General features: G+C 48.4%; 2 protein-coding genes across 3 annotated transcripts; one reads left to right on the top strand and one right to left on the bottom strand.

The window, feature by feature from the left end:
- The first annotated feature begins 54 nt into the window (after positions 1 to 54).
- LOC120298148 lies at positions 55 to 2,599 on the top strand. 2 transcript variants are annotated; one of them, XR_005553961.1, is made up of 2 exons: positions 55 to 184; positions 1,325 to 2,599. XR_005553961.1 is itself a non-coding variant. In XM_039321582.1 (2 exons), exons 1-2 carry the CDS (start codon positions 616 to 618, stop codon positions 1,954 to 1,956), a joined length of 759 nt encoding a protein of 252 aa, XP_039177516.1. In that variant the 5' UTR covers positions 468 to 615; the 3' UTR covers positions 1,957 to 2,599. The 2 variants fall into 2 exon arrangements, 1 of the variants encoding a protein (XP_039177516.1); XM_039321582.1 differs by lacking the exon at positions 55 to 184 and adding an exon at positions 468 to 742.
- A 6,152-nt stretch (positions 2,600 to 8,751) lies between these two features.
- Positions 8,752 to 23,516, bottom strand: OLFML2A (olfactomedin like 2A). Its single transcript, XM_039321585.1, has 9 exons — positions 23,291 to 23,516; positions 17,902 to 18,013; positions 17,292 to 17,446; positions 16,765 to 16,872; positions 16,073 to 16,261; positions 14,656 to 14,914; positions 13,586 to 13,795; positions 12,235 to 12,420; positions 8,752 to 10,359 (listed from the first exon to the last, which is right to left on the bottom strand). The coding sequence occupies exons 1-9, from the start codon at positions 23,384 to 23,386 to the stop codon at positions 9,758 to 9,760; spliced, it is 1,917 nt and encodes a 638-aa protein (XP_039177519.1). The 5' UTR covers positions 23,387 to 23,516; the 3' UTR covers positions 8,752 to 9,757.
- Positions 23,517 to 25,226: the final 1,710 nt, after the last annotated feature.

The raw sequence follows: 25,226 nt of genomic DNA, 5'->3' as shown, positions 1-25,226 counted from the left end.
CCCTCTGGCGACGCGGCGGCCCGCTTGCAGAACAGGCGCGTCTTCTCTGCCCCCCCCCCCCTTGCCTCCAGCTTGCAGACCTGAAACCAGTTTAGGGCTTGCTGGAGAAACCGAGATTAATTTGGCGAAGCCGTGGTTTGCCAGATCCACCCAGGGCAGCGTGCTACGGGACGAGGAGAGCAAGGTGGGCCGCAGGGTGTGCTAAGAAATCAACATGTCGCGCGCAACTAAACCCAGATTGCATCCCAAACCCCCAAAGAACAGAAGCACCATAAGCCAGTTTTAAACCAAATTATGTTTACCTATTGAATGCAATATATGAAAGAAGTTGGGTTTTAAAGCAACAAAAAAAAGACCCCTTAGAAACACTGGGAAACAGATTTGGGTTGAAAAGCAACAATATATTTGCAAACCGTTCCCCCCCCCCCAATCCCTCATTTCGACTTTCTTCTCTGCGGTGGCTTGAATTGTCTTTTTTAGGCTCCTCTTCTTGATACCCACCCGCTTCTCCCCTCCTGATTTCTCTCCCCTTCATTATCTCTAATCAAGGTTTCATCATGGTTCATTGTGATCAATTTTCTCTTTCTGGGCTGCGAAGCTCCTTGCCGCCACTAGATGGCAGTCAGGCCACGTCTTTCAGGCGCCTCTTGCAAGCTAAAGCGCTTTGCAAATTCCCACGCCAGGCTTGGATATTGCAGCCCTTGTTGGCTCCGGTGCTCTTCAGACGACGCTCTTAAATCAGGTCAGATCCCGAATTTAGCACGCGGCCTGCGAAACTTGGCTAATGCAAACCTTGATTTCCATTGCTGGTCACGTAAGAAGGTAGTCCAAACGCACCGACCGTCATTTGGATAGTTAAGGGTGCAAGGCAGTATGCAAACTTAATAATAACAACAACAATAAAGTTGGAAGGGACCTTGGAGGTCATCTAGTCCAACCCCCTGCTCAGGCAGGAACCCTATACCATTTCGAACAAATGGCTGCCCAGTCTCTTCTTAAAAATTTCCAGTGTTGGAGCATTCACCGCTTCTGGAGGCAGGCTGTTCCACTAATGAATCGTTCTCACTGTCAGGAAGTTTCTCCTTAGTTCTAGGTGGTTAGGCTTTTTCAGTGGCCCTCATTTTTATCCTGGTTTGTCCTTACCTGCTTCTTAAAAATGGGTTGCTTTTGGCAGAACCTTCCACACACACACTTCAGACTCACTCAGAGTTGGGCAGCCCTGCAACTGTGATCGTTAATAAGTAAAATTATTGGGGGACACTCTTGTCCGGTGGGTGCAGAATGAGCCTCCTGTTTTCAACCACCCCACTCTTCCTTCCACCAGGCACAGGCAGGATGGCTAATTTCCGCCCATCCCCTGAAAACTCGAGAGAAATTCCTGGAGAATTTGGAAACATGGAAGTGTGCGGAAGATGGTTGAGCCGAAACGGACGATTGCAGCTTACAGAAGTCGCAGAGAGCTGGTCCAGGAAGAAGAGCATTGAGGCCACAGTGGTTTGGGCAAGTGTCCAAGACCAAAAAGGCCACTTCAACCTCCTCAAATTGGAGGAGGCCATCAAGGAAGTCTACGAAGATTTCAAGACGTTGAGGTCCTACAAGGAGGAACGCCTGGCAGGAGAAAAACTCTACCTTCATTCGGATCGGTTTCGTTATTACCCTGATGAACACATCCTCCGGGAAACCCTTGAAACATTAAGGATACAACGGAAAGAGTTGGTCCTCAGAAGGTCTCAAGAGGTTTGCTCCACCAGAAGACCCGCTCGCTATGCCCAAGAAGTCTGTTTCAAAGATCAAGAAGAGGATTGGGGTAACCAACCGAAGACAATCCGAGCCAACCTTGATAGTAGATGTGTCCGTTTGTCCCCGGAGAACCGGAAAAAAAATAGGTCTCTTTCTGAAAGGAAGGAACGTGTGACTTCCCTCTTTTGTTTATGTGGAAAAAAGAAGGAAAAATAAGGAAGTTTGTTTACCAGAAAGCAATCCAGCAAGTTAACTATTCTACATTCCCGAATGACGTTGATCGACGGTTCTATGTTTGTTAGTAATTCAAGTGTTGGGTATTTTAATGTTTGGGGGAAAAAAAAAACATTCTTCTACAGCTCTTTGTAGCGGGATGAAACATCCCCTCGTGGACCACGTTGTTGCCTCCGTGGAGAATTTTGCCTTTGGTGAAATATCTCTTCTTAAGCCACATCTTAACGGGGCAGCCGGACTTTTAAATCAAGAGAGTTGATAACACGGGAGTGATTGAAGGCAGCCACGCCTGGAGAGAGAGAGAGAGACGCCAGTTTGGCCCAGGAAAATTGGCAGGAGAATTCTGTTTGCATTCGGGACAAAAGGCCACCAGGCTTTATTTGGTCAGCGCCAGCAAAGGAAGCGCTTGACCCATTTGGTTGCAAGATTGTGCCCTCTGAGGTCCTTTCAAATGGGACCGAAGAGGAGGGGGGGTGTGGCGATAGGAGTATACATAATGCTGTGGATTTGACAGTTTGAGTGTGGTCTCTGTTTCAGAAATCCCTGTCAAAGTTTCAGAGATTCACCACACTTTGCAAACTGCTTTTTTTCTGTTTTCAGCAGAATAAACCCTTTTCTTAACCAATCCAATTTTGTTCAGCGTTTTAATCACGTTTCTAACACCCGCTTCTTCCATCTTTGAAAATTTTCCACCGGTCCCTGGTGCACCCCGATTTCCTGCGTGATTTGGAGGAAAGAGGACAAAGGGAGAAATAATAAGGGAATATTTGTAGCCCGAGGTTTTAGATTTTGGCTGTGGTTTGTTCTCCGAGCTTATTTTAATATAATTAATAATAATAATAAAGTTGGAAGGGACCTTGGAGGTCATCGAGTCCAACCCCCTGCTCAGGAAGGAAACCCTACACCATTTCAGACAAATGGCTGTCCAGTCTCTTCTTAAAAACTTCCAGTGTTGGAGCATTCGCCCCATCTGGAGGCAGGTGGTTCCACTGGTTAATTGTTCTAACTGTCAGGAAGTTTCTCCTTAGTTCCAGGTTGCTTGTCTCCTTGATCAGTTTCCATCCGTTGCTTCTTGTCCTGCCTTCAGGTGCTTTGGAGAATAGCTTGACTCCCTCTTCTTTGGGGTAGCCCCTGAGAGATTGGAACCCTGCTATCATGTCCCCCCTTGTCCTTCTCTTCTTTAACATTCCTGAACATTTTGTTACCGAATGAGGTAAGGGTTAGGGTTGGTGGGAAGAATCCAGAGAAAGAAATATTTTGGGGAAATATTAAAAAGGCAGAATATATTTCGATTATGGCATTTCTGCAGACCCGGTTTCTGTTTGGGGCAGAGAGACTTTTGGGGGGGGGGGTTGTTGGTTTCTGCCTTTAAAATCTTGGGGGAAATATATTCTGCCTTTTTAGTATTTCCCCAAATATTTCTTTCTCTGGATTCTTCCCACAGGTTGGAGAGGGTCTTTGCTTAGCCCCAGGGCTGATGTTGCATCTTGACCAAGACCCCCCCCCCCCTCACTGGAGAGTGATGGAGTAGTAACATTTCTCACTTGGCCCCAGGTGACAAAGCCCGGTGGCCTTAGAAAGGAGAACAAAACAAATTGCGGGGTTTTGTGCTTTGCCAAATGGCCAGAAAACTCTTTTGTAGGTCTTCCTCCAAGAGAATTTACTCTGAGCCTCTCGACAAGCCGACGTAATTATGCTGCAGAAGGTGTGTTTCAATGTGAAAAATAAAATAAAATACCTTTTTGGTGTTTTTTTCCCCCGACACAAGCGTTTCTAAATTCAGAATACCTGTGAGATATCCTAAATTGTAATAGTAGAGAATGGGACGTTGAAGCAGCAATGAACAATGTCTAAGTCTAAGGGTAGTCCTTGAATCTGCCACACCCCCCCCAAAAAAAATAGCAGGTTTGATAGGAATAAATTTCTGTTTCTTTCCCCGCCATAATTGAGGTTGTTCCGTGGCACGGAAGGTCAATTCCTCAAGGGAAATAAACTTCCATAAATAACAGTTTTTGTCACCGGATGCTGGAAATAGATGCTCGGGAATTGCACGCGGAATTGCACGTTTCTTCCAGAGAAACTGAGGCCCGTATGCCATTGGCGGGGATGAGGTTAGCCCCCGCCACGGAAGCAGAGAGCGCACCGTTACATGTATGTAACACGCAGCCCCTTGGGCTGTTTTCCTCCACCCAGCCTCTCCACGAGAAGCCTGTTGCGTTGCAAAAGACCAAAGCACACAACTGCTGGAAAACACACTTTATTTTCTTCTGGCTGATTTTGAAGAACAAAAACTGAGGTGTGTTGATTTCTCTGCTCCGCGTTTGAAATTGAATAAAAGAATTTCAATTTTAATTCTCGTCTGAACTCAGCGGGGAGAAGTTTGAATCAGAACCGTGGGAAAAAAACACCCTTTGGGACTCAGAGGTTGGAAAGATGTGCAGACTGGGAAAATCTACCACCAGCTCTCTTTTTTCTTTATTATTCTCTCCTGGGAAAATCGGGGGTTTTCTCCAGAACCAAAAAGTCTCATTTTTGTCCCCAGATTGACTTGCCCTCCTGTCCCCAGAGTCCATCCATGAGCCCAGATCAGGCTGGGATTCAAACCGCTGTCTGTCCGCAGATGTTTGTCTTCCTCCATTCCCCCCTTCCCTCCTGTCTCCGCTGGCCTTTTGTGGCTCCCGGAGTTGAAAATTGCAGTTTGTCAACATGTGGTTGGAGAAAAAAAAACAACCCAAAAAAAGAAGAGAGAGAGAAGGACCAGTGTCAACATTATTTTGGAAGAATTCAAGAGAAAGGAGCACCCAGCGTACACAATGCAGAGCTTACAATAAACAACAGCACAAAATTAGACCGTGGGGCTGGACCTCAAGGAATGGGTTGGCTTGAGAGAGAGAAAAAAAAAAAGCAGAAACTTCTCTTCAAAGTTTTTGTTTCTGGGCTATTTTGCCCCCCACCCCTTTGGCAATTTCCTCTTCTCTCCCCACCGCTTCTTCCTTTTGTGCAATCCTTACCATGTCTGCAGCTTTTGTTGCGCAGATTCCCCTGGTGATAGAAGGATCAAACCTCAGTTTAATGTCTGCTTTGCCCTAATGGCTGCAGAAAAATGCAAGCACACGTTTAAAAGAAGAAGGAGAAGGAGAAGGAGAAGAAGAAGAAGAAGAAGAAGAAGAAGAAGAAGAAGAAGAAGAAGAAGAAGAAGAAGAAGAAGAAGAAGAAGAAGAAGAAGTAGTAGTAGTAGTAGTAGTAGTAGTAGTAGTAGTAGTAGTAGTAGTAGTAGTAGTAGTAGTAGTAGTTGGAAGGGACCTTGGAGGTCATCGAGTCCAACCCCCTGCTCAGGCAGGAAACCCTACACCATTTCGGACAAATGGCTGTCCAGTCTCTTAAAAACTGCCAGTGTTGGAGCATTCGCCGCTTCTGGAGGCAGGTAGTTCCACTGGTCAATTGTTCTCGCTGTCAGGAAGTTTCTCCTTAGTTCTAGGTTGCTTCTCTCCTTGATGAGTCTCCATCCCTTGCTTTTTGTCCTGCCTTCATTAGAATTTTGTAGGCTGGTGGCTTTGGGGAAATACCTAGCAGCTGGCTTTCTAAGTACACAGGTAGTCCAAATATTGTTGTGGCTATGAGACATTTGCTCCTAATTTTGCCCCATTTTTTACAACTTTGCTTGCCACGGTGATTAAGCTGCAATTGCTAAATTAGTCACCCCGTTGTTAACGAATCTGGCTTTCCCCTGTTGAGTTTGCTTGTCAGAAAGTGGATAAAAAGGGATCGTGTGATCCCGGGACAGTGACACCGTCATAAAGAGGAGTCAATTGCCAAATGTTCAAATTTGGATCAGGGGAGGCTGCAACGGTCGTCAGTGTGGAAAATCGGTCATAAGTCCCTTGTCAGGGCTGTCGTAACCTCGGAGTGTCACTCAATGAACTCTTGTAATTGGAAGATTATCCGTAATCCAGTTCTTGAATCGTGGTTTACGGCCACACCATCCTGATCCGGCGGTCTTCTCTTGGCTTCCACGTTGTGTGAATCCAGCAGTTGGGGGGAGGTCTTGGATAAACCAGGATAGTGGGTGTTGCGCTAGCGCAGAGGCTACGCAGAGGGGCTGAGGACCCCTCTGGAATGGGGGTGTGTGTGTCTTTCACCACCACCCCCTCGCTTCCAGCCTCTGTCAGGATGGAAGAGGGAGGCCTGACGGTTGCAGACAAGACACCACCAATGTGCGGTTTGCGTGTATGTTGGAAACCTTTGGCGTTTGTTTTGTTTTTTTGCAAAAGGGTTTCCTGTCCCTTCCCGGGCTTGCCTTTGATGGCAAACAAGCATCCAGGGCAGCAAGCTGAGTTTGACTTCGGGTGACCTGTCCACCAAGTGGGGGGGGGGAGGCTGGCACGGTGCCAGAGGAAAATCTGAGCAGTGCCCTCCGCCAGACGCTCAGAGCTTTGGCAGGAGAACAAAGATGTCGATTGACAGGCCTTCTGCCCTGGGGGGGGGGGAGTGAGAGTCATCCCACCCCTTGGCTGGGCAGCCCTGCAGGGCTGACCTTGCTGTTCCCGGGGGTGTCGCTTTGTCTTCTCCATGCCCGCCTTGGCCTTGGCAAGATGCCACCCCTCAGCGCCGAAGGACCCCCGACGAAAGCTTTCACAGCTGTGGGGCGTGGAGAGCCCCAAGGCCGCCCTTGCCCGACGGGGTGCCCTAGGCCCTCAGGCCCTTGAGTGGGGGGCTGCTTGCCCGCCAGCCCCTATTTTTCTAGACAGGAAGGAGAGGAACATCCTTCAGGATGGAACTGGGGGCAGTCGGGGCTGGGGGTGCCCTCGAAAGGACGGCTGTGCCTCGCTGGAGGGCGCTTCCCAAGAGTCCCTCTCCCACCCCCTGGCACCAGCTGGGCCGGAGAGAACAAAGGGCTGCTGTGAAACATGGGACCGCCGGGCCAAAGGTTGCCAAATTCTCCAGGGTGCCCCCCCACCCCAGTTGTGGGCGACGGCCGCGGGGGTGTCAAAAGCTGAGTTTGTCTTCGTGGAAGGAATGACCTCATCTGGAGCCAGATACTTGGGCTCTTTCTTCCGAGGTCCTTCCCGGTTTTGGGGAGGGGGGCCTTGCCCTGGCCAGGCTGGGGAGGGGGACAGAAGCCACCCCCCCAGCAGAAAACAGAGTTAGGAAAGAGGGATGAAAAGGAGCAACCGGCTCTTGAACCTTGCCAAGGAATTTGCGATGGGCGTTTCCAAGTTTCCAGTCCTCATGAGCAGGGGCCGTGTTGTAGGGTGAGGCGTATTTCTCTCCCCCCCCACTCCCCCCCGTTCTTGGTGTCTCCAAAATAGCCTTCCCCAGTTTGTCTTCCTCTTCTCCCCCCCCCCTCCACTCCTCTACCCGGACTCTGCCCAGTGTAACTCCAGGTCCCATGGTCCTCAGCAGGTGCTCGCTGAGCCTCGTGGGACTTTTACCGTGGCCCCTGAGCTCCAGGGAATGCAAATTGCATCATTCCCCACAATGGCAAAGAAGGTGTGTATGTGTGTGGGGATGTGTGTGTGTGTGTTTCCAGCTTTCTCCTTGCCACCTCCCCCTTATCAAAATCTTATTTACCTACATTTTCCAAGGCTAAAATGTCACTTCCTGATTTTGGGGGGAAAGAAAGGGGAAAAAAAACCAGGCAGTTCTTGGCTGATCCTAAAACAGAAAAGTCAGTTGTGCGTTTTATTTTTTAATTTAACAAAATTCATTCTCAACCCCCCCCCCCAACACACACACACTGATTAGTGCTGTTTTGGCAAAGCTGGATGCCCCCACCCCAATTCCTCTGGCCATCCCAAGAAGGGGGGGGCAACTGGTGAGAGAAGGAAGGACTTTTAAAAAAAATGAAAATATTTGCCTCCCACTGAAGCTTGGCCTGCAAAAAAAATCCGCTACGGCTCTTTCCAAGTTTCTAGTCCTCGTGGGCAGAGGCGCGAGGATGTGGACATCCAAAATAGCAAAAAGGGAGGAAAAGAATTAAAACACAGCCAGCTCTTTTCTCCAGCCTGCCAGCTACCATTTAGGGGTGACCCCTGCAGCATCTTGACGGAGCCCCCCCCCAAGCCAACATCTGGCAGGCAAAAGCATTAAGGGTGGGGGGGAAATGCTTTGCGTGAGAAAAATCCATAAAAATATCAATTTGCACCAGCTTCTAACCAGGACTGGCCCAGATTTCTCTCTGATGAAGGGCCAGTCCCTGGTCCCCTTGATCCTCATCCGTCACTTGTCTGAGATGGTTCTCCTGCTTGAGCCGGGGGCTGGACTAGAAGACCTCCAAGGTCCCTTCCAGCTCTATTCTATTCTATTCTACTGCATCTTGTTCTATTCTATTCTATTCTATTCTATTCTATTCTATTCTATTCTATTCTATTCTATTTTCTATTCTATTCTATTTTTTATTTTATTCTATTCTATTCTCTGTTCTATTTTCTATTCTATTCTATTCTCTCTTCTGTTCTATTCTATTTTCTATTCTATTCTATTCTCTGTTCTATTTTTTATTCTATTCTATTCTCTTTTCTGTTCTGTTCTGTTCTATTTTCTCTTCTAATTTTCTCTTCTAATTTCTATTCTATTCTATTCTATTCTATTCTATTCTATTCTATTTTTACTCTACCTTCATTCTATTCTATTCTATTCTATTCTCTGTTCTATTTTCTATTCTCTTCTCTTCTATTCTCTTCTCTTCTATTCTATTCTGTTCTATTTTTTATTCTATTCTATTCTCTTTTTTGTTCTGTTCTGTTCTATTTTCTCTTCTATTCTAGTTTTCTATTCTAATTTCTATTCTATTCTATTTTTACTCTACCTTCATTCTATTCTATTCTATTCTATTCTATTCTATTCTATTCTATTCTATTCTATTCTATTCTATTCTATTCTATTCTCTCCTCTCCTCTCTAAGAGTCAGGCACTGCCTCCGTACCAGCGCCAGCTTTTTCTTTTCCCTGAGAAAAAAATCGTGTGTGGGTGTTTGTGTGTGTGTGGGTGTGTGTGAACATTCTTCCAAACAAAGCGACAAAAAAGATTGTGTAACTTGTGGGCAAAACAAACAGACTTTCAGACGCCCGAAGGCTCTCTGCAAAATTGGCCACTTTAAAGACTTGGGGACTCCGACTCCCAGAATCCCCCAGCCAGCTGGGAGTCGGGGTCCCAAGTCTTAAAGCGGACTTTAAGTTTGCAGAGACCCCTGCCCGGTGGGGGGGAGGAGAATAGGAGATACAGGCAGCCCTTGGCCACAACGGAGCCCCAGCTTTCTGTCTCTATGCGAGACATTTGTGCAGTGACTTTTGCCTCATTTTACGACCGTCCTTGCCACAGTTGTTAAGTGAATCACGGCGACCGTCGTAAGTACGAAGCAGTTGCCAAGCGTATGAGTTTTGATCTTCATGGCCAGCAACGGGGAGACCAGCGACGGTTGTTAAGTGTGGGGAAACAGCCACAAGTCACTGAAGTCTTCCGGCGGTCGCTAAATGAACCGTTTGTAAGGTGGGGGCTGCCTGTATTGTTTTCATGGGGCGTCCGACGGGCAAGAAAGTTCACGAGGAGGGAAAAAAAAAAAGCCTGCCACGAAGAGCTTCCTAACTGCTCGTCACCCCCCGAATCCTGCCAGATGTTGGGGTCACCCCGAAAGTTCCCACCACGAAGCTCTTTCGCGAAGGGAGAGGTTTGTCCTCTCTGTTGCGTCCAATCCACTCTATCAAAGTCCCTCCCGGGGCCGGGGCCATCCTGCGGCCACGGAGAGCGCCCGCCCGTGGCTTTGGGGGGGGGCAGGTCCCGATCCTCAAGCCACAAACTGCAGCTTGTAGGTGACTTGGTGGCCGTTATCCCAGCCGTACAGGACTTTCTCCTTTGGGTTGTAGTCCACCTGGGTGGTGAAGGCGAACCTGTTCTGGAAGGGCAGCCCGGGGTGGGCTTCGGTGGCCGTGTGAGTGTCGTAGGCGTAGATCACGCGGCCTTCCCTGGCGCGGCCCTCGTCCACGGCGTACAGGACGCCGCAGACCATGAAACAGTTGCCGTAGGCGTGGCGCCGGAGGCTGGTCTTCCAGGTGGTCTCCTTCTGCGTGGAGAGGTCGGCGGCGTCCAGCTTGCTCACCACGAGGACCTCCTGCGGGGAGTAGCCGTCGTCTGCGGCCGGGTAGGCGACCCACAGCCCGCTCTCGTCCACGGCCAAGTCGATGTCGGAGTGGCCTCGCCACTTCCAGGGCGTGGCGTCCTCGTAGACCACATCATCCAGGAAGGACCAGGCGGCCACGAAGCGCTGGCGCAGGTCGTATTTGATGAGGTTCCTGGTGAAGGCCCGGTTGTAGTAGAAGCAGCCCCGGAAGACCACGTGGCCGGTCCCGATCCAGCTGTAGGGGAGCTTGTAGCTGTTGCTCCAGCGCCCTGGGGAGACATACAACCTTAGGATACAGAAGGAGAGAGTTGGAAGGGATCTTGGGAGGTCATCTAGTCCAACCCCCTGCTCAGGCAGGAGACCGGCCTAGACCGTTTCAGACAAGTGGCTGTCCAGTCTCTTCTTGAAAACCTCCAGTGATGAGAGAGGAAGGGAGGGAAGGAAGGAAGGAAGGAAGGAAGGAAGGAAGGAAGGAAGGAAGGAAGGAAGGAAGGAAGGAATAGCAGAAGAACAGTTGGAAAGGACCTTGGAGGTCATCTAGTCCAACCCTCTGCCTAGACCGTTTCAGACAAGTGGCTGTCCAGTCTCTTCTTAAAAACCTCCAGTGATGAGAGAGGGAGGGAGGGAGGAAAGAAGGAAGGAAGGGAAGAGGAGGGAGGGAAGGAAGGAAGGAAGGAAGGAAGGAAGGAAGGAAGGAAGGAAAGAAGGAAGGAAGGAAGGAAGGAAGGAAGGAAAAGACAGGTTCTCTTGCTCATTTATTCCTTTATTCATCTGACACCCTCTTGGGTCTTTTAAAAAGCGCATCTTCTCTCCAAAGCAGTCCGAGCTACGCAGTCTGTTTAGAAAATCTGTTTCTCAACCAAAATCATTGTTTGAGCAAGTCACGGGATCCGCATGTCTTAAATTCCAGTGGGAGCCGGTGAGCAGACTATTTACAAAGTTGGCTAAACAAAAACAAATCAATAAAATTGAAGAGGCGGTTTTAACGTGCAGGACCACCCCTGCTCAGATTTCAGCCGAAAAAGAGAAGAGCTTTCTTAGCTGCGCACCACACAATCTCCGATAGCAATCTCTCCCCCCCCCCCCTCTGTCAGTTTGCTGCGTAGTTGTTTTAACCATGCATGGAAAAAATCTCTGGGCAAAGGAGCTGGCCAAGCACCAGCTCCGTTAAAGGAGCAGAGAAAGCAGAAGAAAAGAAGGATGTGGTAGACATGGAAATTTGGAAGGAAGGAAGGAAGGAAGGAAGGAAGGAAGGAGGGAGATGAGAATGAGAGGAAGGAAGGAAGAAACGGAAAAGAAATGAAGAAAAGGAAGGAAGGAGATGAGAATGAGGAAGGAAAGGAAAGAAGGAAATGAGAATGAAGGAAAAAAGGAAAGAAAGAAAAGGAAGGATGGAAGGAAGGAGATGAGAAGGAAAGGAAAGGAGAAGAAGGAAGGAAGGAGATGAGAAAGAGGAAGGAAGGAAAGGAAAGGAAGAAGAAAATGGAAGGAAGGAAGGAAGGAGATGAGAATGAGAGGAAGGAAGGAAGGAAAGGAACGGAACGGAAAAGAAAGGAAGAAAAGGAAGGAAGGAGATGAGAATGAGAGGAAGGAAAGAAAGAAGGAAGGAAAAGAGAATAAGGAAGGAAAAGAGAGAAAGAAGAAAAGGAAGGATGGAAGGAAGGAGATGAGAAGGAAAGGAAAGGAGAAGAAGGAAGGAAGGAGATGAGAAAGAGGAAGGAAGGAAAGGAAAAGAAGAAGAAAATGGAAGGAAGGAAGGAGACGAGAATGAGAGGAAGGAAGGAGGGAAGTCGGAAAGGAAAGGAGGAAGGAATAGAACAAAGCAGCCAACAAGAGAAAAAGGAAGCAAGTAAATCCTCTTTTCTTTATATATATATATATATATATATATATTCTGCAAACTCTGAATCTGCTTCCCTGCGTGGGAAGGTGCTTTAAGTCTCCTTTCGGGTGTTCTGCACAATTAGCCCTCGTGGTGACAAACTACAACTCACGATAGGCAAAACTACCATGGTTCCTTCAATCGGTCCCATGTCGCAAACCGCGGTTTAGTCCACGGACAGCCCACCCCTCTTGTCTCCCCAGGTGTGCGGTGCCCCCTCCCACCCCCACCCCCATCCTCCCCTCCCTCCACCCTTTCTCACCTTGCTTGAAATTCTCCAAATTGCGGAATTCGAGCAGGTTGTTCCCGTAATAATAGCTAGCCACGTAGATCCGGTCATCGGAGGCCGCCGGGTCCTTCATCCAGGCGCCCTCATTTCGACCGAAGCTGTGCTGCTCCTGGGGGGGCTCCACCGCCTTTAGGGTCCCCTCGCAGGAGGCCCTGGGTGCTGTGGGTCCAACGGAGAGGATGGGAAGGATTGGCAACCAGGCTGCCCCACCCCACCCTGCCACGTTTGCCAGCTCTGTTCCAGGGGCCTGCACAGCTCTACTGAAGGAGACCCCCAACCCACTTTCTTTCCATCAGAAGTAAGAATGGAATGGAATGAAGTGGAGTGGAGTGGAGTAGAGTAGAGTGAAGTAGAGTAGAGTAGAGTAGAAAATAGAATATGGAATAGAATACGAAATGGAATAGAATGGAATGGAATGGAGTGGAGTGGAGTAGAGTGGAATGGAAAAATAGAATAGAATGGAGTGGAGTGAAGTGGAGTAGAGTAGAGTAGAGTAGAGTAGAGTAGAGTAGAGTAGAGTAGAAAATAGAATATGGAATAGAATATGAAATGGAATAGAATGGAGTGGAGTGGAGTAGAGTAGAGTAGAGTAGAAAATAGAATATGGAATGGAATGGAATAGAATAGAATAGAATAGAATAGAATAGAATAGAATAGAATAAGGAATGGAATAAGGAATAGAACAGGAATAGAACAGAGTTAGGACCTTGTAGATCATCTAGTCTAACCCCCCACCCAAGCAGAAGACTCTACACCATTTCTGACAGATGGCTGTCCAGTCTCTTCTTGAAAGCTTCCAACGATGAAGCTCCCACAACATCTGAAGGCAACTCCAGTTCCACCAGTTGATTGTTCTCACTGTCAGAAAATTCCTCCTTATTTCTAGGTTGCTTCTCTCCTTGGTCAGTTTCCATCCGTTGTTCCTTGTCTGGCCTTCAGGTGCTTTGGAAAATAGGTTGACTCCCTCCTCTCTGTGACAGCCCCTCAAATATTAGAACCCTACAATCATGTGTCCCCTGGTCCTTCTCTTCGCTAGATTAGCCATGCCCAGTTCTTGCAGCCGTTCTTCATCTGTTTTAGCCTCCAGTCCACCTGATTATCTTTGTCGCTCTTCTCTGTACTTTTTCTAGAGTCTCAACGTCTTTTTTAATAGTGTGGAGACCAAAACTGGATGCAGTATTCTAGGTGTGGCCTTACTACGGCTTTACAGCGGGGTATTAGCACCTTACGTGATCTTGATTGAATCCCTCTCTTAATGCAACTCAGGACTGCGTCGGCTTTCCTAACCCAACCCAACCCCAATGGAGGAAGGGTTCACACCTACCGTGGCTGGGCGTGGGAGGGACTTCGGGGACGTGGCCACGCCTCCTGGACAGCAGAGGGGCACCAGACCGACTTTGGAGCATGGCGCCGATGCTGGGGATGATGGGCACGGAGGTGGCGTTGGCAGGGGAAGCCGTCGAAGGGATTTCTCCTGCTCTGGAGAGGGTCTCTGGGTCAGCCATTTTGGATCCAGCTTCCTTCCCAAGGTTTTCTGCCAGAAAAGAGCATTCTTAGCAAGCCCCAAAGACAGTCCTCAACTTACAACATTGGTCAAAGCTACAATGGCAAATGAAAAAAAAGGGGGGGGTGAACTAGGACTGGTCCTCCCACTTAAAACCCTCCCAGCCTCGGCAAGCTTGTCGGATCAGAATTTTGGGCACGTGGCAGCCACGGGGATTGCAGCGCCCCGGGGTCACGTGACCCACCACGGGCCACCTTCCCAGCCTGTGGCGGCCAATAGGAGGCGGGGGGGGGAGTTGAATTCGTTTAAGGACCGCAGGATTAATTTAACGGCAGCGATGTGCGTAACAGCCCCGGGGGAAAAGGTCAGATAAATCCGGCGTGACTCTCTTAAGCGACCGACTTGCTTAGCCACGGAAATTCCAGTCCCCGTAAGTGGAGGACGACTCGTACAAATCGCCCTCGACGTACAGCAGTGACCGTTCGAAGTTCTGACCGTTTTCACACTGATGACCATCGCAGTACCCCCTGCGGTCACGTGATCAACGTTCAGACGCTTGGCCACTGACTCGTATTTACGACCGTCGCAGAGAGGGATCACGTGTGACTTTTCTGATCTTCTGACAAGCCAAGTCGGGGGGGGGGGGGGAAAGCCAGATTCGCTTAACGACCAGGTTACTGACTTAACAACTGCAGCAATTGACCGTGACGAGGTCGGCGGTAAAATGGGGAGCATTCACGTGACGCGTGTCTCACTTAGCAGCGAAAAAGCTGGGCTCCGTTGTCGTGCGTCAAGGACTACTTTTGTACTGTAATAACCAAACTGCATTTGATTTGGCAAAATTCGGGGGGGGGCAGCTCCCTGGGACCCCTGCCCTCCCCCTTACTCACCACGGCTGCTCGCCACCCCCTCAGCTTCCGTTCGATGTCCCGCTTTGTAGTACACAACACCCCGGATGACTGTTTCCTGCCCGGAGGAGTGGGCTTTGGAACTGGCCAGTGGCAGCCCCTTCCTCCCTTTGGCACTTTCCTTCCTCAGTTTCTCTGCCTTGAGGGACTTCTCCTTGGGAATTCTGGGGGTCTCTTTGTCCCCCAGGCTTTTCCGAGGACTGGGATATTTCTGAACGCTCTCCTGGCGTCCTGCAGGGTCCTAAGATGGGGAGAGAAACACAAACTGGGAACAACGCAGAGGCTCAGGGGAAAAAAGAAGAGAAGAGAAGAGAAGAGACATTGGAATATAGAATAACAATAGAATAGAATAGAATAGAATAGAATAGACAATAGAATAGAATAGAAATTGAATAGAATAGAATAGAATAGAATAGAATAGAATAGAATAGAATAGAATAGAATAGAATAGAATACATATTGGAATATAGAATAGAATAGAAATTGGAATATAGAATAGAATAGAATAGAATAGAATAGAATAGAATAGAATAGAATAGAATAGAATAGAATACATATTGGAATATAGAATAGAATAGAAATTGGAATATAGAATAGAATAAAAATTGGAATATAGAAAATAGAATAGAATAGAATAGAATAGAATAGAATAGAATAGAATAGAATAGACATTGGAATATAGAACAGAGTAGAAATTGGAATATAGAATAGAATAGAAATTGGAATATAGAATAGAATAGAAATTGGAATATAGAATAGAATAGAATAGAATAGAATAGAATAGAATAGAATAGACATTGGAATATAGAACAGAGTAGAAATTGGAATATAGAATAGAAATTGGAATATAGAATAGAATAGAATAGAATAGAATAGAATAGAATCTTGTAGGTCATCTAGTTCAAGCAGGAGACCTCCAACATTTCAGAAAATTTCTGCTTATTTCCAGGTTGAATCCCTCCTTGACCTGTTTCCATCCGTTATTCCTTGTCCAGCCTTCAGTTTAACTCTCCAGATCTGTGCCTGCAAACCAGGCTGTGATAAAGCCGTTTTGGTCTGAACAGACGCAGCACGAAAGGACAAAGCGAAGGGGAGGGAAGAGGAACAAAGTGCAAACTCAAGGCAAGCAGGGCGGGCGAGAAAAACTTCCAGAAGAATGAGGAAGAAAGAAAGAAAGAAAGAAAGAAAGAAAGAAAGGAAGGAAGGAAGGAAGGAAGGAAGGAAGGAAGGAAGGAAGGAAGGAAGGAAGGAAGGAGGAAGGAAGGAAGGAAGGAAGGAAGGAAGGAAGGAAGGAAGGAAGGAAGGAAGGAAGGAAGGAAGGACAAACAGATAAACGGATCCAAATTTTCAAGGAGATGGATTTGACCGGTCAGTTCCAACCAGAACGACAGGGACTAACCTGGGCCTTGAGTTCGGGGCTTGCGACGGCCGCGTCTTTCTGCAGCAGCTGATGCTCCAGGTTCGAAAGCTCCTTCTTGATGCCCGCCATGATGTCCGAGTAGTTCTCGTAGCGCCTCATCTGGTCACTCAAGTGCATGACGCTCTCCTTCACCACGTTGCTGTCGCGGCTCAGGTTGGTTTTGACCGTCTGGGGTGGGGAGAAGGGATCGAGTGTGTGTGTGGGGGTGATAATATTAATTATTATTAATAATAATAAGTAAGAATAATAACATTAGTATGTTAATATTATACTGCATTGACTCAGTTAACCAGCCTTCCTGACTTCCTTTCCCCTTTCTCGGGGAGCCTCTGAAACCCAGGGCATCCTAGAGGCCATGTAGTCCAGCCCGGCTCAGGAACTCCAAACCAGCATGGTCTGCTCAAACAGACCCATTGCAAGTCATCTCATCATGTTCAGGTTCTGCTGGTGAGCAGCTCTTGTTCCCCCCCCCCCATCCTTTATCCAGAACCTACTTTAATGATCACTTAAATCCGGGGTCAGCGGAAAAGAGATCCCGGCTTTTTCCAGCGGGACATATGATCTCCAGGGATGAAGGAGACCCCCTTCCTCACTCCCCCTGCCCTTCCACCTTCTCTAAACCCACCCAGTTGCTGCTAAAGGAGGAGGAACCCCAAGACGTTGGCGGTCACCTCTTCCAAGGTGTTCATCTGCTCCACCACCTTGTCGATGTAGGAATGGACCTTCAACAAGTCCATGCTGTAGAGGGCTCCTTCCAGCAGGTCGATGACCGACTGCAGCTGCAGAGGAAGCGGGGAGCAGTGGTTGGGGCACAGGTGGTGAGTTCGAGTCCCGCCTTAACCGTGAAAGTCGGCTGGGTGGCTTCGGGCCCATCACCAGGAGACGGTGAGTTCTAGTCCCGTCTTGGCCATGAAAGCCAGCTGGGTGACTTTGGAGCAGTCCCCAGGAGACTGGGCATTGTAGTGCTGCTTTAAGGCATGAAAGCCAGCTGGGTGACTTTCAGCCAGTCACCGGGAGAGAGTGCGTTCTAGTCCTGCCTTAGCCATGAAGGTTGGCTGGGTGACTATGGCCCAATCACCAGGGGCTCCATTCAGCCTGGGGGGGTGGACAGCGAAGGGGTCTTGCACCACCTCTGGGGTGCACCTGCGGGGTTCTGACAACTGGGGAGGGCTACCCTCTGCCTCTGCCCCCTCCATACCTTGTGTAGTTCGGGGGCCTGCTCCTTCAGCTTCTCCATCTTCCACTCGTCCTCGCAGGGGTTGAGCGAGGCTGGGGGGGCCGTGCAGGAGCAGCGGCAGTCGCCCCCTGAGCTGATCGTCTCCACAGTGTAGAAGTCCTCCCCCCTCCGGCTGCCTTAGAATGGAATAGAAAATAGAATAGAATAGAAAATAGAATAGAATAGAAAATAGAATAGAATAATAAAATACAGGAATAGAAGAGAAGAGAAGAGAGAATAGAATAGAAATACAGAATAGAATAGAATAAAATAGAATAAAATCAGAATAGAAATACAGAATAGAATAGAAGAGAAGAGAAGAGATGAGAAGAAAATAGAGAATAGAATAGAAATACAGAATAGAATAGAAACAAATCAGAATAGAAATACAGAATAGAATAGAATAGAATAGAATATGGAAGTGGAATGGAATAGAATAGAATAGAGCAGAACAGAACAGAACAGAACAGAATAGAATATGGAATGTAGAATAGAATAGAATAGAATAGAATAGAATAGAATAGAATAACAGAGCTGGAAGGGACCTTGGAGGTCTTCTAGTCCAACCCCCTGCTCAGGCAGGAGAGCCTACCTTCTCGGAGACGGGCGCAGGCAGCTTTGCCAAGCGGGCGCAGGATGCATTTGCAGCGGCAGTCGGAGCCCTCGGAGGTCATGCGAACATGCTGATCCGGGTCTCCAAAGGCCTACATGGGAGGGATCAGAAAAGGTCACATCTGGCCAGGAAGCTCCACACAGCTGTCCAGGCACCGCATCAAAGAACGGCGGGCTCACAGATCTCGGTGCCAAGAGAAAGGAAACTGGGGGGGGGGAATGGGGGGAACCCCCGTTCCCTGGCTCATCACACTCCCAATAATGTTCAAAGTGGCTTTAGAAGCAGAAAACCTGTTTTTGCTCCAAGAGTTCCTTGGGGCAAGCCTGGGAAAAGGGTGCCACGTGATTCTTCCACTCTCACCATTTCCCCCACTATAACAAGGTTGCTGCTGGCTGGGATACCAGTGGAACCAGTTAAGGTGGCAGACAGAAAAAAAGTGAAGGGAGCTTTTTTAGCTCTGGAGACCTAACAGACGCAGAGAACACCATCATCAGCATTGACAAATTCGCTATTAGTCAATTGCAAAAGGCAGCCTTACTAGGAACTGCTTTCATCCTGCGACGATATCTGTAATACCATCAAACATCCACGTCTGCCTATCCCAAGTCCTGGGTAAGGACTCGATAGGTAGACAAAATGCCAAATCCAGTCTGAACATCTGGCTGACTGTGCGATGATCCATAATAATAATGTTGGAAGGGACCTTGGAGGTCATTTAGTCCAGCCCCCTGCTCAGACAGGAAACCCTATACCATTTCGGACAAATGGCTGTCCAGTCTCTTCTTAAAAACTTCCAGTGTTGGAGCCTTCACCGCTTCTGGAGGCAGGTGGTTCCACTGGTTAATTGTTCTCATTGTCAGGAAGTTTCTCCTTAGTTCTAGGTTGCTTCTCTCCTTGATTAGTTTCCATCCGCTGCTTCTTGTCCTGCCTTCAGGGGCTTTGGAAACTTACCCCCTGGAACGGAACGGGAAACAACTTGCCACAACACACCATAGCCAACGTGCTGTGGGGCAAACTCACCGGGGGACAATTTTCACAGTTCAATTTAACGCTTCAAAATAAAATAAAACATTTTCATCTTTGCCGTTCCCATTTCACACGGTCCCCTCCGTTGGCATCCTTTCGTTAGCGGTTCTGTTCCGCTGCTTCTTCGGCATGAGTGCAAATTCTTGTCCGGCGGTGAGTTGTGCCACGGCCGTTGTGAATTGGCACAGACACACAACACACCCCTGGAATGTCTTGCGAACGGCTTCCATAAACAGGAATCACATGGATTCGGCCAGGAACTGGGAGGGGAACAAGGAACTCTCAACCAGCAGAAGCTTCGCTCCAAAGCAGGGTGTGGTACGGCCGTCCTTGGGGAGACCCGGCTGCTGGCACTGCTGTGCGGAAGCCGCTTAACCCGCGTTGGGGAAGCCGAAGTCTTCCCCCCTCTCTGGGGCTTGTGTGCACAGGTGGCATGGCCGAAAAAGCTCTGCCTGGGCTTGGAATCTGCAGCAGCGGAAGAGCAAAAATCCTTGGGGGTTGAAACAAGGAGCAGGTGGTGTCCGGAGACGTCAGTGGCACAAAGCCAGAAGCTTTGTTCTCCCAAAGGGAGGAACGGAGTTACTCTAGCCCAGCAACACTGCAGGGAATAGAATAGAATAGAATAGAATACAGAATAGAATAGAATAGAATAGAAATAAAATACAGAATAGAATAGAATAGAATAGAATAGAATAGAGGAATAGAATAGAATAGAATAGAATAGAATAGAATAGAATAGAATAGAATAGAATAGAAATAAAATACAGAAGAGAAGAGAAATAAAATACAGAATAGAATAGAATCGAATAAAGGAATAGGAATAGAATAGAATAGAATAGAATGCAGAATAGAATAGAATAGAAATAAAATAAAATACAGAAGAGGAGAGAAATAAAATACAGAATAGAATAGAATAGAATAGAAATTATTAGAATAGAAGAGAAGAGAAGAGAAGGGAAGAGAAATTATTAGAAGAGAAGAGAAATTATTAGAAGAGAAGAGAAGAGAATAGGAATTATTAGAATAGAATAGAACAGAAAAGGAAATAGAATAGAATAGAATAGAATAGAAATAAAATACAGAATAGAATAGAATAGAATAGAATAGAATAGAATAGAATAGAATAACAGAGTTGGAAGGGACCTTGGAGGTCATCTAGTCCAACCCTCAGGCAGGAAACCCTATACCATTTCAGACAAAAGGTTGTCCACTTTCTTTTTAAAAACTTCCAGTGTTCACGAAGAGACTGGACAGCCACTTGTCTGAATTGGTCTAGGCCTAGGTCTCCTGCCTGAGCAGGGGGTGGACTGGAAGACCTCCAAGGTCCCTTCAACTGTTTATAAATCCAGGGCATCCCAGAAGCCTTTGGCATGCAGGTCAGTGCCCGCAGCCCCTCCCTGCCTCGCACCCTGTCAGTTTTCCCACCCAACAAGCGTGCTCAATCTTTGCAGCTGTCCGAAAAAAATGTCCTTGGGTGGGGTGGGGTGGGGCTTGTTCCCCACTCCAGCTGCCAATGGACTGGAGAAGAGTGGGAAAAAGACAAACCAGGATGATTTATTTTGGGACGAGGCGGTCTTTGGCAAACCATTTTTTTAAAGATTGCCTAACTCTTATCCCACGGCCTATTTACGGAGTGGCGCAGTTAATGTTGTGTTGCCATGGGGGGGGGGCGGGAAAGGCTGTAAACATTCTCCAGGAGATCCCGAGGAGAAATGAAAAGTTGCCTCCATCCATCAGCTCCTCCTAAAAATTACAGATTTTTTTTTTCAATTAGAATAAAAGAGTTGGGCGGGACCTTGTAGGTCATCTAGTCCAACCCCCCAAAGCAAGAGACCCTACACTATTTCTGACAGGGAATCCTCACCAAGGAGAGAAGCAACCTAGAACTAAGGAGAAACTTCCTGACAGGGAGAACAATTCACCAGTGGAACCGCCTGCCTCCAGAAGCGGTGAATGCTCCAACGCTGGAAGTTGTTAAGAAGAGACTGGACAGCCATTTGTCCGAAATGGTATAGGGTTTCCTGCCTGAGCAGGGGGTTGGACTAGATGACCTCCAAGGTCCCTTCCAACTTTATTATTATTATTATTATTATTACATATCATGGAAAGAATAGATGCGGGTTAGTCCTCAGCTTATGAGCACGGTTGAGGCCAAAACCTTTTACGTTGCTAAGTGGAGAAATTTGCTAAGTGGGTTTTGTCCCGTTTTACCATTTTTCTCGCCGTTTTTGTTAAGCGAAACACCGCAGTTGATAAGCGAGTAACCCGGCCGTTCTGCGGATCTGCTTTGAATTTGCCTGTCAGGAGGTCACCAGAAGGGGTCACGTGACCCCGGGAGACACTGCGGCGGTCATAAATACGAGTCAGTGGCCCAGCGTCTGCATTTTGATCACGCGACTGCAAGGATGCTGCAAGGGCCGTGTGAAAAATGGCCGCAAGCCACTTTTTTCAACGCCGTTGTAACTTTGGACGGTCACTAAATGAACAGTTGAAATTCGAGGACTGCCTGCATTCCATTTCGCGCCTCTGTCTCCCGGCACAGTTACATATTCAACTATTTTAAGGTTTTTTTTCTCTCTCTCTGTTTTTTTTTAAATTTCCCTACAAAACTGGGCATCTCCGTAGCGGCCAGCATCTCGACAACCTGAAAAAGTTGGTGCATTTTATTTCTTGGATTTCACCACGGGGAGAAGGGACAACACGGCAGCACCTTAGAAGCTAGACTTATAGGACAGGGAGGAACCTCTGAGGTCTTCTAGTCTAACCCCGCTGGTGAAGGCAGGAGTGCTGTTATACCATCCCCGTCAAATGGCGGTCTATTTTTAAAAACTCCCAGCAATGGAGCAGTCACAACTCCAGGAGGCGAGCTGTTCCCTTCTCCCCCGTCTTCCTTGCCTTACAATTCCAACTATCTTCCCAAGAAAAACATGGCTGTTTGATGTGAAATACGCCAGGGGGGTGAGGAATGCTAGCAAACCGGGGTCCCGGGCCCACCTCCCCTTGGCGCATAAATATTTCGGAGAGCAGGACTTTGGTTTGTGTGTGTGTGTGTTACTGTGCACCCAGGTCCTAATTTTTTAAGCAAAGTAGCGATGGGGGGACGGGGAGGGGCAGAGAAAAGCCATTATCCCTTGCCTGGGTTTTCGGGTCTATGTGTGTGTGTGTGTGTGTGTGTTGGGTTGCTGCTTTCACTTTGCACAGGGATAAAGACTGGGGGGAGGGAGCAGAAAGGGAGCAGAAAATCAATTCTGATCTGGTTTTTTTTTTTTTGGCAACCCAGTGGATCCCCTTTTAATTGGTCCCTTGGAAGTCATGGAGGGGGTGAGTCAGCCTTACTGACTGGAGAAAAGGGGGGGGGGAGGCGATCCGGCTGTAAAAACTGCCACAGATGATCCAGGCTGTTCTGGGATTGGTGGGGGGGCTTCCCCCTCCTCTCTTACAAGCCGGGATTGACCCACCATTGGGAGGAAAAAAAAACAAACAACACTTCTGGGTGGATGCTGGTGACTTCCAGGCTTCAATAAATCAATAAAAGCTCCCCCCTCCTACTTCCCATGGAGGTGTCACTCAGGCTAATTTATGGATTTATCCTACCTATTTTTTTTAACCCCCCCCCCAAGAGACTGGTTGATTTGCCTCCAGAAGCAGCAACCCTAAACATCTGGGGAAAAGAGGTGTGGCCCTCTGCACATGTTCAGAAGCACCCACCATGCACCTCCGGAAAGGGAGACACCGGGGGCCAAGCAAAGAAGGCGATCCAAGCAAAAAAAAAAAAAAAAAAAGGGGGGGGGAACCACTTTCCTTTCCAGCAAAAGTTACTTTTCCAAAACTGCCTTAAATGAAGAAGTGACTTTTTTTCCCCTTCTAATAAATTGACTTTCTCCTGGCTTCTCCAGCCTTTGCGGGCAGGAAGAGATCAGCCCCCGCCGGCTTTTGTTCCCCAAAGGCTAAAGTCGGTCGTTGGCTTGTCTGATCCAAGGGGCGCAACGGGCACCCCGAGACCCGCTCCAGACCTCCACTAAGCCACGATTCCCGGTTGGCTCAATACGACGCGTTTGATGGAAGCCTTTCAAGGCTTCTGTGTTTCTTTGAAGGGCGCACGCGGGCCGTTTTCAACCCGGGCGGTGGCGTAAAGTCGGAGAAATGCAAATAAAAATTGAAAATGGACAAGTCGCGAAGCCAAACGAGGCGAGGCTCTGGGTTCGAGGGGCGCAGAGCCCCCCCCAATGTCAAAGGGGGCTCCCCAAGCAGCCTGCGGCACCCCATCCCCGGGGCTCCCTGGAGGTCCCGGGGTGGGCATGGGCACCCCCTGCCCCATTCCAGGGGGGAGGGGGGCTCCTACCTTCCCTCTGCCCTGCGCCGGGACGCAGGAGACGAGCAGCTGGAGCAGAAGAGCGGCGATCCAGGCCAGGCGCCCCCGACCCCTCGGGGCGCCCATGTCGACCCCCGGGCAGCGGCAGAACGGGTGCGCAAGACCGGGCAGGGACCTCTCCGCTATCCGAGCGCGCCCGGGCTCTGCCTGCTGAGTCTGGGAGCCCTGGAGGGTGGCGGGCAGGGAAGGAGGGGCTTCCCGGCCGGTGCCCCCGCCTCTGGGCTGAGCTGGAGGGGCGCCACCCGCCCCCTTCGCCCTGGCCAGCGCGGAAGATCCGGGCTGATGGGCGGACGGAGGGAGGGAGCCTTCTGCACCAGCTCTGGAGCGCGCGCCTCGTTGGGTGGCTGGCCCTTGGGCCCATTTCGCAGACGGGGTAAAGCGAGGCCGAGCCGACGTTTCCGTGATCTTGCCGGAGATCCTGTCCCGTTGCTGGTCAGCGACCTCCTCTCCCTCCAAGGGGGGGGGTCTCTTCAGACGCCCCAGGGGTAGCTTTGCACCCATCCCAACTTCTATCTTTCTTTCTTTTTTTTAAGGAAAGCAGGGACCAAAGCAGCAGAGAGCAGGAGAAGAAACAAACAATGGTTGGAAACTGAGCAAAGAGAGAAGCAACCTGGAATTAAGGAGAAACTTCCTAACAGTGAGGACAATTAACCAGTGGAACAGCTTGCCACCAGAAATCGTGAGTACTTCACCACTGGAGATTTTTAAGAAGAGTCACATGTCTGAAATGGTATAGGTTCTCCTGCTTGAGTAGGGGCTGGACTAGAAGACCTCCAAGGTCCCTTCCAGCTCTATTCTATTCTATTCTATTCTATTCTATTCTATTCTATTCTACTCTACTCTACTCTACTCTACTCTATTCTAATTTCTATTCTATTCTATTAATACATATTCTATTCTAATTTCTGTTCTATTCTATTCTATTCTATTCTAATTATTCTATTCTATTCTATTCTACTCTACTCTAATTTCTATTCTATTCTATTAATATATATTCTATTCTAATTTCTATTCTATTCTATTCTATTCTATTCTATTCTATTCTATTCTATTCTATTCTATTCTATCCCATTTCTATTCTATTCTATTCTATTCTATTCTATTCTATTTTCTATTCTATTCTATTCTATTCTATTCTATTCTATTCTATTCTATTCTATTCTATTCTCTGGCCTAAACAGAAAGCGCTGCGGGGACTCAACTGTCTTTCCCCTCAAATTTCGAGGGGAGTGAGCAGCCCCCTGCCCTTGGGCACTCCCCTCCCCCGTAATTCCAGCCTCCCCGTATATCCCTGCAGAAACTTACATGCGGGGGGAGGAGGGCAATGGCGTGTGAACCCGACTTTTGTAGCCAGGATTCCTGGCTCTCCCCAGAGTAAGTCCGAGGGCGCCCCCTGGTGACTATTTTTCGTGCAGTCCATCCGATGGATCCTTAGCAGATTGGGAGGGGGGGGAAGGGGATGCTGAGGATCCCCTCAATCCCTAATGCAGGCAGTCCTCGGGTTACAACGGTTCATTTAGTGACCGTTCAAAGTCCTGAAAACGATAGCCCTGAAAAAAAATGAGTTCTCACCATTTTTCACACTTACGACCTTTGCAGCATCCCCGTGATCACGTGATCAAAAATCAGAGGCTTGGCATCCGACTCGTATTTATGACGGTCGCCGTGTCCCAGAGTCACGTGATCCCCTTTTGCGACCTTTCGACAAGCTCAGTCAAGGGTGGGGTGAAGCCAGATTCCCTTAATGACCATGCTACAACTGAACAACTGCAGCGACTCACTTAACAACGGTGGTAGCAAAAGTCGTAAAGTGGGGCAAAACTCACTTAACAACGGAAATTTTGGGCTCAGTGGTGGCCGCAAACCGAGGATGACTTGCCTCAGCCTAAAATTAAGCACCCCCCCC

Source organism: Crotalus tigris, unplaced genomic scaffold, assembly GCF_016545835.1.
Source record: "Crotalus tigris isolate CLP2741 ecotype Arizona unplaced genomic scaffold, ASM1654583v1 scf7180000023746.1698619, whole genome shotgun sequence".
Taxonomy (NCBI): Eukaryota; Metazoa; Chordata; class Lepidosauria; order Squamata; family Viperidae; genus Crotalus; species Crotalus tigris.
The sequence above is the reverse complement of the archived record's forward strand: the minus strand, read 5'-3'. Positions and strand labels throughout refer to the sequence as shown.